Here is a 12809-nt window from a genome sequence, read left to right as displayed (position 1 = left end):
ATATCATACAAAATTCACAAAACATTGAAAAAATTTTCTTAAAAAAAAAAACGATTAATAATAAAGAAAAAGTTCGCAAAAAAAAAAAAAAAANAAAAAAAAAAAAAAAAGAAAATAAACTCACTTTTTCCATGTATCAACAGTAGTTCTGTTCTAGTAATATTAAAAAAAAATCAATTTATCGATGTTTAAACTCTTCCTGCCTGTAATGCATAATAAGAGAAGTGCCAAATGGGGAAGAGTTTACTCTATCGAGGGAGAATAACTTTTAATCTTACCCTTGCGATAAAAATTGGAAAAAATGGCGCAAGCGCATCCATGTCTTAGAATAATTATCAATCTACAAACTCTCAGTACGAAGAGAGCTTTTGAGCTCGAACGAAGAAACGATTATGTCCTCTGTAAAAATTGATCAAGATTACAAAAGTAACGTAAATTTTAGCATTAAATATAGCCGTCGTATTTCAAAAATGATCGGCTTGTGGCCTACTTTCGATAAAGTTTCAACAATACACAAATATCTTCGACTGTTATATAATACCATTTGTTATTGTTTGTTAATGTTTATCATTGTACTTGGATGGATGTACATAGCTTTCGAAGTGAAAAACATATACGACGGATTAAAATTCGTTAGTCTAATGAGTTTCTGCATGTTATCGATCACAAAGTATCATTTGATAAACATTCACAAAGATGATGTTCGCGAGTGTGTCAAACGTATGGAATGGGATTGGAAAAATATATCTTATTCACAAGATAGAGAAATTATGCTAATGAACGCAAATTTTGGAAAGAGATTGATCATTGTTACCACCACTGTCACGTACAGTGGTTTTGTCTTTTTTTATATAGCTATACCGATGAAGATTGGAAAAATTCCGGCACAAGATGCTAATATTACTTTCATACCCACGATGTTTCCTTTCCCGAAGTATATTGCTGATGTTCGATACAGTCCAGTAAACGAAATTGTATTTTTCTTTCAATTTATGTGTGGTTTCTTGGTGCATGGTGTGACATCATCAGCTTGCAGTTTGGCTGCCATATTTACAGTTCACGTTTGTGGCCAGATACAGGTGATGATGATCTGGCTGGAACATTTGATAGAAGGTCGATTAGACATGTGTTATAACATCGATCAGCGAATCGCCAAGATCGTGAGTCAACATGTTCGAATATTGAAGTATGTAAAATTTATTTATCACGATATATTATCACATTTATTTAATACAAAATAAACATTTTTTAATAAAATTTATATAAGATTAATAGAATGAATAAATAGAAATTATTTATAATTTATTATTATATTATTTATAATGAAAACTTTCGAATATTAAATTTTCAAATTCTTAAAATTTTTAATTTTAATAACTTTTTGACTTAGAACAATTATTAAAAACTGTGTAATGTTTGTTGTAATGTTTACAGATTTTTATCACTTATTGAAAAAATTCTTCAACAAGTATCTTACATGGAATTTTTAGAATGTACAGTAAATGTTTGTCTTCTTGGATATTGTGCCATCATGGTACAAAATTAAAACATATTTAAAAACATAATTTTTAATAGTTATTTTTTTTTAACATAATATAATACAATCTTGCAATTACAGGAGTGGGAATCGAATCATCTAACAGAAGTCGCAACATATATTATGATACTTATAACGATTATATTCAATATTTTTATATTTTGTTACATAGGGGAACTTTTGGCAGATCAGGTAGAAGTCTTTTGAAATGATTATACCAATCTTATATACAACTATTGTGACATAATTTGTAATAGTCTAGGAAAATAGGAGAAGTAACGTACATGATTGAATGGTACCGATTATCCGGAAAGAAAAAGCTATGCTGCGTATTGATAATTGCAATGTCCAATTCATCTATGAAATTAACAGCTGGAAATTTAATCGAATTATCAATGAGTACTTTCTCTGATGTAAGTATTAAATTATTATAATCTCTGTGTGTTTGCATATAACTGACAAAAATATTTTATAATAGGTAATTAAAACATCGTTTGCTTTCTTAAATGTATTGCGAACATTAACTTAAGCATTTTTTGAAATGCAATATAACATAATGTAAACTATATTTATAAACTTTATTATATTTACTATTCCAAAAATTAATGTTTTTTTCATTAAAAACTATAGCTTTGGTATATCTTATTTGTTATGTTAAAATCTAGGAAATAAATTTTGTTATATTATAAAAATAAATAAAAAAATGCAATTTATATCGGTACTTACTAATTTTTTTTTATAATATTATTTTTTTTAAGTAATAAGAAAGAAATATAATATATTACATACATTTCACAAAAATGATAAAATATTATGCAAATATTTATGATAAATAATGATAAATTTTCGAATCACTATCAGTAACATTATTTCACAAGACAATCAATCGATGGTTTCACCGTCATTCTCCACGTCTCGAATTCATAATACATAGATGAGAAAAAGTTCAAGCGGGGAAAAATTTCAATCGAAACTATCGGAAAGCAAACTTTTGTTCCCCTTTATTGAATCGAAAAATCGGCGCAAGCGCCGCATTCTTTTTCTCAGAATCTCAGATCAAAGCTGGTTAGTTTGAAAGAGACGTTCAAACTCTAACGATGGAAAAATCAAAAATCAACAGCATATCGTGCATCAAAACAGATCACGACTATAAGAGAAACTTAAACCTGAGCATTCAATGGAGTCGCTGGATTTTAAAACCGATCGGTCTCTGGCCAAATTCCTTCACTATTTCAACGACAGGAAAATATTTTTATCGATTAATAAATGTAATCTGCTACAGTTTAATAAGTTTCCTCTCGATACCATGCAGTTTGTATGTGATCCTCGAAGTGAAAGATATCTACAATAGAATAAAACTACTCGGTCCATTGAGCTTTTGCGTGATGGCGTTTCTAAAATATCATTTGTTAATCCTACACGAGGATAATATTCGCGAATGCGTCAAACGTATTGAATGGGATTGGAAGAATATCACATATTTCAAAGACAGAGAAATCATGATAACGAATGCAAATTTTGGAAGAAGGCTGGTCGTTATTTGCACGTTTTTCATGTATAGTGGTTTCGCCTTTTACTATATTGCCGTGCCAATTAGCGTTGGGAAAATTCCTGCGGAGGATGACAATATTACCTTCATTCCCTTGGTGTTTCCCTTCTCGAGATTTATCATCGATACTCGCTACAGTTTCATAAATGAGATTGTATTTTCTATTCAATTAGTCGCCGGTGCTTTGATGCATACCATAACGACTGCAGCCTGTAGCTTGGCTGCTATATTCGCGGTGCACGCTTGCGGCCAGATGCAGGTGTTGTCGAGCTGGCTGAAACATTTGATAAACGGTCGATCAGATATGTATAATAATGTGGACAGCAGAATCGCAAACATCGTGAATCAACATGTTCGAATATTGAAGTGTGTACGAATTCTGTGATTAGAAATATTAAAAAATAAAATTTTATTTTGAAATCTAATTATTTTACGCATCAAAATTCAAATTTTAAATAGTTAAATTTGAAATTCGAATTTTATTTTTTACTAAAATTAAAAAATTAGAATATTGGATTTTAAAAATTTACTAGTTAAGTTGTAATCGAATTGAGTTTTATCGCTACAAAGTACTAAATTATATTCTAGATTTTTAGCGCTTACAGAGAAAGCACTTCAACAAGTGTCATTCGTGGAGTTTTTAGGCTGCATGTTAAACATATGTCTCCTTGGATATTATGTTATTATGGTACAATTATTAAAATTATTATTAAATTAAATGATTTAAATAAATATACAAAACTTTAAGATGTAATTCATTCATATTTTAGGAATGGAGTTCGAGTCATTTAACCAGTGCAGTAACATTTTTCATACTGCTAATATCTCTTACGTTTAACATTTTCATATTTTGTTACATAGGCGAATTAGTAGCCGAACAGGTTAGATATTATTAATAATTTATAAATTTATCTTTTTTTCTTGATACTATACTTTTTCCAGTGCAAGAAAATTGGAGAAATTTCATATATGGTCGATTGGTATCGATTAGAAGGAAACAAAAAGCTCTGTTTCGTTTTGATAATTGCAATGTCTAATTCATCGATTAAATTGACTGCTGGAAATATGGTTGAGTTGTGTTTGACCACTTTTAGCGATGTAAGTACGAAAATATTTGAATCTTTTTTTATATTTTTTTCACTGAAATATTCGTTTTTTATATATATAGATTGTTAAGACAGCAGTCGCATTTTTGAATGTATTACGAACATTAACAATTTAAGGATTTAATATGACGAACTGTTCGATGATAAAAGTTGCAATTTTCATATCGAATAATAGAAAAAGTATAGATATACGGATATATGTTTCTTTTATAAAAATATATTGTATCATAGATTAAATGAAAAAATAAAAATTTTTATTTAATCTAATTATTGACAATATTTTTTAATATATGAATTTTGCATACTATTTAAAATATTATGCACAATTTGTTATTATTAAGTTGTTATAATTACTTTTTACTATAATATTAATATATTGTTCATGTATATTATATCAATTCCCGAGAAACTTTAATTTTTTTTTTTTCTTAAGCTATGATTTTTAAAATTAAGTTTATCAATGAAATTTATAATTTAAAATGATAAAACTATTTTTCAATGTTTTTAATAATGTAAGTATTATATAAAATTTAATATAAATTCATTTCATAAATTATGTTAAGAATCATCTATCGCACAAATTATCAAACAAAAATTAACTAGAATTTTTACATGCAAATCTTTATCAATAATTCTTTGATTATCTGCGTGAAATAATATCATCTAATTATTTATAAAGCCAACATTCATGAATGTAGAAAGAATCAATGTGGAATTGGAAGAACACCACACGAAAGATAGATTATGATAATGATCACGAATTTTGAACAAAAACTGATTGTCTACATTCATATACAATGGCTTTTATTACACTACTACATCGATCATAATTATAATACATAATCTCACCTTCATTCCTTTAACATTTCCTTTCATATCCATTCAATCGGAATTCATCGTTGATATTCATTACAATCCAACCAATAAAATTATATTATCCATTCATTTTGTGATCACTGCTTTGATGTATGTTTCAAATAAGTAACTGTTAACTGTTTGAATAATTTTTTATATCATTTAAAAGGACCTAAAAAATCGTATTTTATAATGTTAATGTTAAAAATAAAAAATATTAAAAATAAACTAGATGCTATGTGTATAGATATTTATATTATTAACATGCAGTCTCAATTTTGCTAAAATTTACTTTATTTCGTGTAAAAGAAAATAATAATATTTTATTATTTTATTATTTTATTAAGAAAATAAATAAATATTTCCAGAAATTACAGAAAATTTTTAAAAAATTTTATTTACGTATTTGAATGAGCAGAAAGAATTAACAGAAAGTAAATAAAAATTAAATATCATACAAAAATGACTTTATAAAACATTAAAAAAACGTTTGTACAAAAAGTATTAGTAGTGCAGCAAAAAACAAGTTCAGAAAAGAAAAAAGAAAAAGAACTCATCTTTTACAAGTATCAACAGTTCTGTTCTACTAATATTAAAAAAAAATCAATTTATTGATGTTTCAACTCTTTTTACCTGTAATGCATAATAAGAGAAGTGTCAAATGGGGAAGAGTTTATTCCAGCGAGGGAGAATAACTTTTAATCTTACCCTTGCCATAGAAATTGAAAAAATATGGCGCAAGCGCACCCGTATTTTAGAACTATTACAATCTACAAACTCTCAGTACGAAGAGAGCTTTCGAGCTCGAACAAGGAAACGATTATGTCCTCTGTAAAAACTAATCAAGACATCAAAAATAATATAAATTTTAACATTAAATACACCCGTCTTATTTTAAAAATGATTGGATTATGGCCAACTTTTGATAAAATTTCAACAATACGCAAATATCTTCAATGGTTATATAACGCTATTTGTTACTGCTTAATAATGTTTATCATTATACCTGGATGGATATATATATCTCTCGAAGTGAAAAATATATACGACAGATTAAAATTCGTTAGTCTAATGAGTTTCTGCATGTTATCGATTACAAAATATCATTTGATAAACATTCACAAGGATGACGTTCGCGAGTGTGTCAAATGTATGGAATGGGACTGGAAAAATATATCTTATTCACAAGATAGAGAAATTATGCTAATGAACGCAAATTTTGGAAAGAGATTGATCATTGTTACCACCACTGTCACGTACAGTGGTTTTGTCTTTTTTTATATAGCTGTACCGATGAAAATTGGGAAAATTCCGGCACAAGATGCTAATATTACTTTCATACCCACGATGTTTCCTTTCCCAAAGTATATTGCTGATGTTCGATATAGTCCAGTAAACGAAATTGTATTTCTCGCTCAATTTATATGTGGTTTTTTGCTGCATGGTGTTACATCATCGGTGTGTAGTTTGGCTGCCATATTAACGGTTCATGCTTGTGGCCAGATACAAGTGATGATGGTTTGGCTGAAACATTTGATAGATGGTCGGTTAGATATGTGTAACAGCGTCGATCAGCGAATTGCCACGATTGTAAATCAACACGTTCGAATATTAAAGTGTGTAAAATTTACTTATCTCATGATAAAATTTTATAGTATAATTGTTTTGCGAAGAATTAAGTTTTTTTAAATTTGATTTTATTAGCAAATTATATATTTTTTTCTCGAAAGTATAGAGACAGAATTTGAAAAAAATATATAGAAATTGTATTACTTGTTACTGAAATAATTTTTTACTATTAAATTTGAATATTTTTAAATATTCAAATTTTATTTATTAAATTTGAAAATTGAAATAGTTTTTAATTACAAAAAAAAAAAAAAATTTTAAGCTTTAATAATTTTGTAATTTGAAATCTCTTATATCTAATATCTGTAAAATATTTAATCAAATATTTTGTAATATTTATATAGAATTATTGTGATAATATTTATTTTATTTTTATAACAGATTTTTATCACTTATCGAAAAAATTCTTCAACAAGTATCATACATGGAATTTTTAGAATGTACAATAAACGTATGCCTTCTTGGATATTGTGCCATCATGGTACATAATTAAGAGATATTTAAAAAAATATTTTTTAAATTCTTTTCAACATATTTCTCTTCAAGATATTTCTTTTCAACATAATATAATATAATTTTTGATATTACAGGAATGGGAATCGAATCATCTAACGGAAGTTGTAACATATCTTATATTACTTATAACGATTATATTCAATATTTTTATATTTTGTTATATAGGAGAGCTTTTGGCCAATCAGGTATGGTTTTCTAAATGATTATATCAATATTTTACACACAACAATTGTGGCATAGTTTATAATAGTCTAGGAATATAGGGGAAGTAACGTACATGATCGAATGGTACCAGTTATTCGGAAAGAAAAAGTTGTGTTGCGTTTTGATAATCGCAATGTCTAATTCATCTACTAAATTAACAGCAGGGAATTTAATCGAATTATCAATGAGTACTTTTTCTGACGTAAGTATTAAATTAGTATAACTTCACGAATTTTTATATGTAATTAATAAAAATATTATGTACAAAATAGGTGATTAAAACATCATTTGCTTTTTTGAATGTATTGCGAACATTAACTTAAATATTCTTCAAAATGCAATACAATATAGACTATATTTATTATTTTAATATTTATTATATTAGTCTCTAAGAATCAATGTGTTTTTTTCTATTAAAAAAACTGTAATTTTTCATATGTCTTATTATATAAAGAATCTAAGAAACAAATTTTATTATAAATGTGAATAAAAAAAAATTTACAATTGATACTTACTAATTTTTTAGAATGATTTCTTTTCTTTATGTTAAATAATAAAAAATGAAAGTTAAACTTCAAAAATAACTCCATATAATATCGAGAAATGTTGTTTTGATGTTTTATGAATGAATCGATGGCTTCACTATCATTCGTAGCACTTTGAACTCATAATGCATAAATAAAAAAAGTCCAACACAATGCAACAGGGGAGAATACTTCAATTCATCGGAGAAAATAAACTTGTTCCCCTCTACCGAAGGAAAACCAGGGAATTGGAAAACCGGCGCAAGCGCTCTATTCTTTTTTCTAAAACCTGAGATCAAACAATTGCTGGTTAGTTCGAAAGCGACGTTCAAACTCTAATGATGAATAAATTAGAAATCGAGGGCATGTCATGTATCAGAACAGATTACGACTATAAGAAAAACGTAAACCTGAGCATTCAATGGAGTCGCTGGATTTTAAAACCGATCGGTCTCTGGCCAAATTCCTCCACCATTTCAACGACAGGAAAATATCTTTATCGATTAATAAATGTAATCTGCTACAGTCTAATAAGTTTCCTCTCGATACCATGCAGTTTGTATGTGATTCTCGAAGTGGAAGATATCTACAACAGAATAAAACTATTTGGTCCATTGAGCTTCTGCGTGATGGCATTTCTAAAATACCATTTGTTAATCCTACATAAAGATAATATCAGCGAATGCATCAAACGTATCGAATGGGATTGGAAGAATATCACGTATTCTAAAGACAGAGAAATCATGATAACGAATGCAAATTTTGGAAGAAAGCTGGTCGTTATTTGCACGTTTTTCATGTACAGTGGTTTCGCCTTTTACTATATTGCCGTGCCAATTAGCGTTGGGAAAATTCCTGCGGAGGATGACAATATTACCTTCATTCCTTTGGTGTTTCCCTTCTCGAGATTTATCATCGATACTCGCTATAGTTTTACGAATGAAATCGTATTTTTCATTCAATTGGTCGCCGGTGTTCTATTGCATACCATAACGACTGCAGCCTGTAGCTTGGCTGCTATATTCGCGGTGCACGCTTGCGGCCAAATGCAGGTGTTGTCGAGCTGGCTGAAACATTTGATAAACGGTCGATCAGATATGTATAATAATGTGGATAGCAGAATCGCAAGCATTGTGAATCAACATGTTCGAATATTGAAGTGTGTACGAATTCTATGTGTAAAATTAAAAAATAAAAATTTTATCTTGAAATCTAATTATTTTAAGCGTCAAAATTCAAATTTTAAATTTAAATTTTTTTATTTAAAGTTTATTGATTTTGAGATTATAAAATTGGAATTTTTTATCTTAAAGATTAGAATTAAATATCGACATAATATATCACATCAATTTCAGATTTCTAGCGCTTACAGAAAAAGCACTTCAACAAGTGTCATTCGTAGAATTTTTAGGTTGCATGTTAGACATATGTCTTCTTGGATATTATGTTATTATGGTACTACAGTATTATTAAAACTAAATGATTTAAATAAATATACAAAATTTTAAGACGTAATTCATTCATATTTTAGGAATGGAGTTCGAGTCATTTAACCAGTGCAGTAACATTTTTCATACTGCTAATATCTCTTACGTTTAACATTTTCATATTTTGTTACATAGGCGAATTGGTAGCCGAACAGGTTAGAATATTATTAATAATTTATAAATTTATCTTTTTTTCTTGAACTATACTTTTTCCAGTGCAAGAAAATTGGAGAAATTTCATATATGGTCGATTGGTATCGATTAGAAGGAAACAAAAAGCTCTGTTTCGTTTTGATAATTGCAATGTCTAATTCATCGATTAAATTGACTGCTGGAAATATGGTTGAATTGTGTTTGACTACTTTTAGCGATGTAAGTATAAACATGTTTACATCATTTTTATAAATTTATGATTTAAATATTTATTTTTTGTTCAAATAGATTGTTAAGACAGCCGTTGCATTTTTAAACGTATTACGAACATTAACATAAACGTTCTTTAAAGTAGAATGCAGATTAAATATTTGCTATATATTTAAATAATATTAATATAGAAATAAAATTCAAATTTTGATAATTAATATTTATAATATAATAAAATTCATTTGTAATATTATTAATTCTACCATTATATTGTATAAATTGATATTTTACATTAAATTTAATATATGCACAATCCTATAATTTTATATATTATTTTTTGTTTTAAAATTTTTGCCGACAAAGTTGAAACAAATAATTTTTATGCAACTTGTCTTATAATAATAATCTATTATTTGTAAAATGGTTTTCACAAAATTATTACAATATAAATTTATGCATCCAATATTTAAAAAACATAAAAAGCTTATTCGAATAAAAATTCATTCTTCAGAAATTGATTACTTCAACCTGTTGCGAAATGGTCAATACACTCGTGCACTACTAACGTTTGAAAAAAATCAATTTATCGATGATTCCACATCATCAACCCTTATCATATTCATAATTCATAAACCAGCAAACTAATAATCGAGAGGGGTCAAACTTCTTTGAAAAATATTATTTTCATCCACCCTTTCGAATCGAAATTCGAGCGCAAGCGCAATGCGATTTTCCATTTCAATCATCATCGAACCACCGACATTTAGTATCCAGCGAGCTCTCGAGCATCAACGATGGAAAAACAACAGTGCGTCATCGCGCAGGATGACGGTAAGAAGGCGAATTTGAGCATACAGTGGAATCGTTGGTTGTTGACATCGATCGGTGCCTGGCCAAATTTAAGCAAGTCGAGAATAGGAAAATGTTATTCTTTGTTGATCAATATTATTTGTTACGGTTTGATCGGTTTTATGCTCGTGTCTTGTAGCATGTTTTTGATGATGGAAATCAAGAAGGTATATAACAGAATCAAAATGATTGGTCCATTGAGTTTCTTCTTGATGACATTCATGAAATATTATTTGCTATTATTCCATGAAAATGATATACGTGAAGGTATCGAATGCATCGAATGGGACTGGAAGAACGTGAAACATCAAGAAGACAGGAATATCATGATCGCGTATGCGAATTATGGAAGAAAATTAATATTTATTTGCATATTTTTCATGTATAGTGCATTTGCATTTTACTATCTAGTCTTACCGTTTAGCGTGGGGAAAATAGAAGATGGAAATTTGACGTTTATTCAATTACCATTTCCTTCGTCGAGTTTGATCGCTGATGTACATTACAGTCCTTACAATGAAATCGTATTGTCCGTTCAAATTCTGACAGGTGTTGTGATGCACGCTATAACATCGGCAGCTTGTAGTATAGCCGCTGTATTCGCAGTGCATGCATGTGGACAAATGCAGGTGTTGATGAACTGGTTGGATCATTTAGTGGATGGCCGATCGGATATGAGCAAGGCTATAGATGACAGGATTGCAAATATTATAATTCAACATGATCGAATATTGAAGTGGGTAATATTATATATATTATGTATATTATTATTGTTGTAAATTTTACCAAAAATTTAATGTTGTTGAGAAAAAATCCTTTAAAATAAATATAAATATGATTTGTTATTTTTGAGAGATTAAATACGATGGTAAAGGGTTAAAGTTTCTTGTTTATAAATACGATCGTATTTCATCGCGTGACAATAAGTTAGGGGACAAAAAACGTCGCAACTGTTGCCGGCATGGAAAACTTTTCAGCAACATATAACAACTTAAATATTCACCAAAGAAATCGAATCTGGTTGCTATGTACAATTAAAAGTTTGTGTCTGAAATTTTTTATTCTTCGATTTATGAAAATATGATAATATAAAGTACATTTGAAAATAGATGTTTATAAAAATTAGAAATAATTTTTAAATTAAAAATTTTAAAGTATTAAAATTAAAAATTTTAATCGTTTGATATTTGAATCTTATATAAAATAACTTATTTGTCGTATTTCAGATTTTTGGCACTTACAGAAAAAGCGCTTCAGCAAATATCTTTTGTAGAATTTTTAGGTTGTACTGCGAATATGTGTCTTCTCGGATATTATTTAATAGTGGTATGCGATAACAAATTTTAATAGGCACACAGAATTCTACATTCAGAATTCTATTTCTATATATATTTTTATTTTAATATTGCATTGATTATATATATTATTAATTTGTAGGAATGGAATCCGAAAGAAATAATACTTTCAGTAACTTACGTAGCTTTAATCATATCTATCACTTTCAATATCTTCATATTTTGTTATATAGGCGATTTGGTTGCCGAACAGGTAAAATATTCTTATTGGAAGCATCTGTAACAATAAAAATTAATTTTTTAAACGATAAATCATTTAAATAGTATTTAATAGAAATGAATAATGTCTTGATTTAGTGTCAGAAAGTCGGTGAAATGGCGTATATGATCGAATGGTATCGATTAACAGGCAAAAAAAAACTTTGCTGCATTTTGATCATTGCAATGTCCAATTCATCGGTAAAATTTACAGCTGGAAATATGGTTGAATTATCCATCTATACTTTTAGCGATGTAAGTATCTATATTTTTATCTTTCATTCAAATTTATAGATTATTTATAGATTATAAGTTAAAATATCTTAAATAAATAGGTCATTAAAACATCGGTGGCTTTCTTAAACATGTTTCGAGCATTGACTTGAACATTTTTTTATAACAAATATTTAAATTGGTAGTATGTAGATATTAGTTGTGGAAAATTCACATACTTGTACATATTGTATTAGAGATTCAATGAAACTGATATTTTAAATATAATGAAACTCATTACCCTAACCTCACTATTCCTCGTATTAAAAACAATTTCAAAAAGACATATTCATTTTTCTCATCAAGTATTAACTTAACTTGTCAATTTATTTTTATTTATAAAAATAAAAGAAATGATGAAAAA

At 27.9% G+C, this 12809-nt stretch overlaps 5 protein-coding genes across 5 annotated transcripts; all 5 read left to right on the top strand.

Annotated features, from left to right (window-relative positions):
• Window positions 1-392: 392 nt before the first annotated feature.
• On the top strand, window positions 393-2066 carry LOC122720588 (odorant receptor 85c-like). The gene is made up of 5 exons (XM_043947378.1): window positions 393-1186; window positions 1435-1534; window positions 1619-1729; window positions 1795-1950; window positions 2016-2066. Exons 1-5 carry the CDS (start codon window positions 393-395, stop codon window positions 2064-2066), a joined length of 1212 nt encoding a protein of 403 aa, XP_043803313.1.
• Window positions 2067-2634: 568 nt separating this feature from the next.
• Window positions 2635-4353, top strand: LOC122720582 (odorant receptor 22c-like). The gene is made up of 5 exons (XM_043947371.1): window positions 2635-3452; window positions 3675-3774; window positions 3857-3967; window positions 4029-4184; window positions 4255-4353. The coding sequence occupies exons 1-5, from the start codon at window positions 2635-2637 to the stop codon at window positions 4306-4308; spliced, it is 1239 nt and encodes a 412-aa protein (XP_043803306.1). The 3' UTR covers window positions 4309-4353.
• A 1396-nt stretch (window positions 4354-5749) lies between these two features.
• On the top strand, window positions 5750-7719 carry LOC122720581 (odorant receptor 22c-like). The gene is made up of 5 exons (XM_043947370.1): window positions 5750-6663; window positions 7058-7157; window positions 7267-7377; window positions 7443-7598; window positions 7669-7719. The coding sequence occupies exons 1-5, from the start codon at window positions 5780-5782 to the stop codon at window positions 7717-7719; spliced, it is 1302 nt and encodes a 433-aa protein (XP_043803305.1). The 5' UTR covers window positions 5750-5779.
• Window positions 7720-8258: 539 nt separating this feature from the next.
• On the top strand, window positions 8259-9899 carry LOC122720586 (odorant receptor 22c-like). Its single transcript, XM_043947376.1, has 5 exons — window positions 8259-9079; window positions 9276-9375; window positions 9452-9562; window positions 9624-9779; window positions 9849-9899. Exons 1-5 carry the CDS (start codon window positions 8259-8261, stop codon window positions 9897-9899), a joined length of 1239 nt encoding a protein of 412 aa, XP_043803311.1.
• A 665-nt stretch (window positions 9900-10564) lies between these two features.
• On the top strand, window positions 10565-12558 carry LOC122720587 (odorant receptor 22c-like). The gene is made up of 5 exons (XM_043947377.1): window positions 10565-11355; window positions 11846-11945; window positions 12057-12167; window positions 12272-12427; window positions 12508-12558. Exons 1-5 carry the CDS (start codon window positions 10565-10567, stop codon window positions 12556-12558), a joined length of 1209 nt encoding a protein of 402 aa, XP_043803312.1.
• The last annotated feature ends 251 nt before the right edge of the window (window positions 12559-12809 follow it).

Source organism: Apis laboriosa, unplaced genomic scaffold (genome assembly GCF_014066325.1).
Source record: "Apis laboriosa isolate Shangri-la unplaced genomic scaffold, ASM1406632v1 scaffold12_cov154, whole genome shotgun sequence".
Lineage (NCBI taxonomy): Eukaryota > Metazoa > Arthropoda > Insecta > Hymenoptera > Apidae > Apis > Apis laboriosa.
This window is presented reverse-complemented; position numbering and strand designations above follow the sequence as displayed.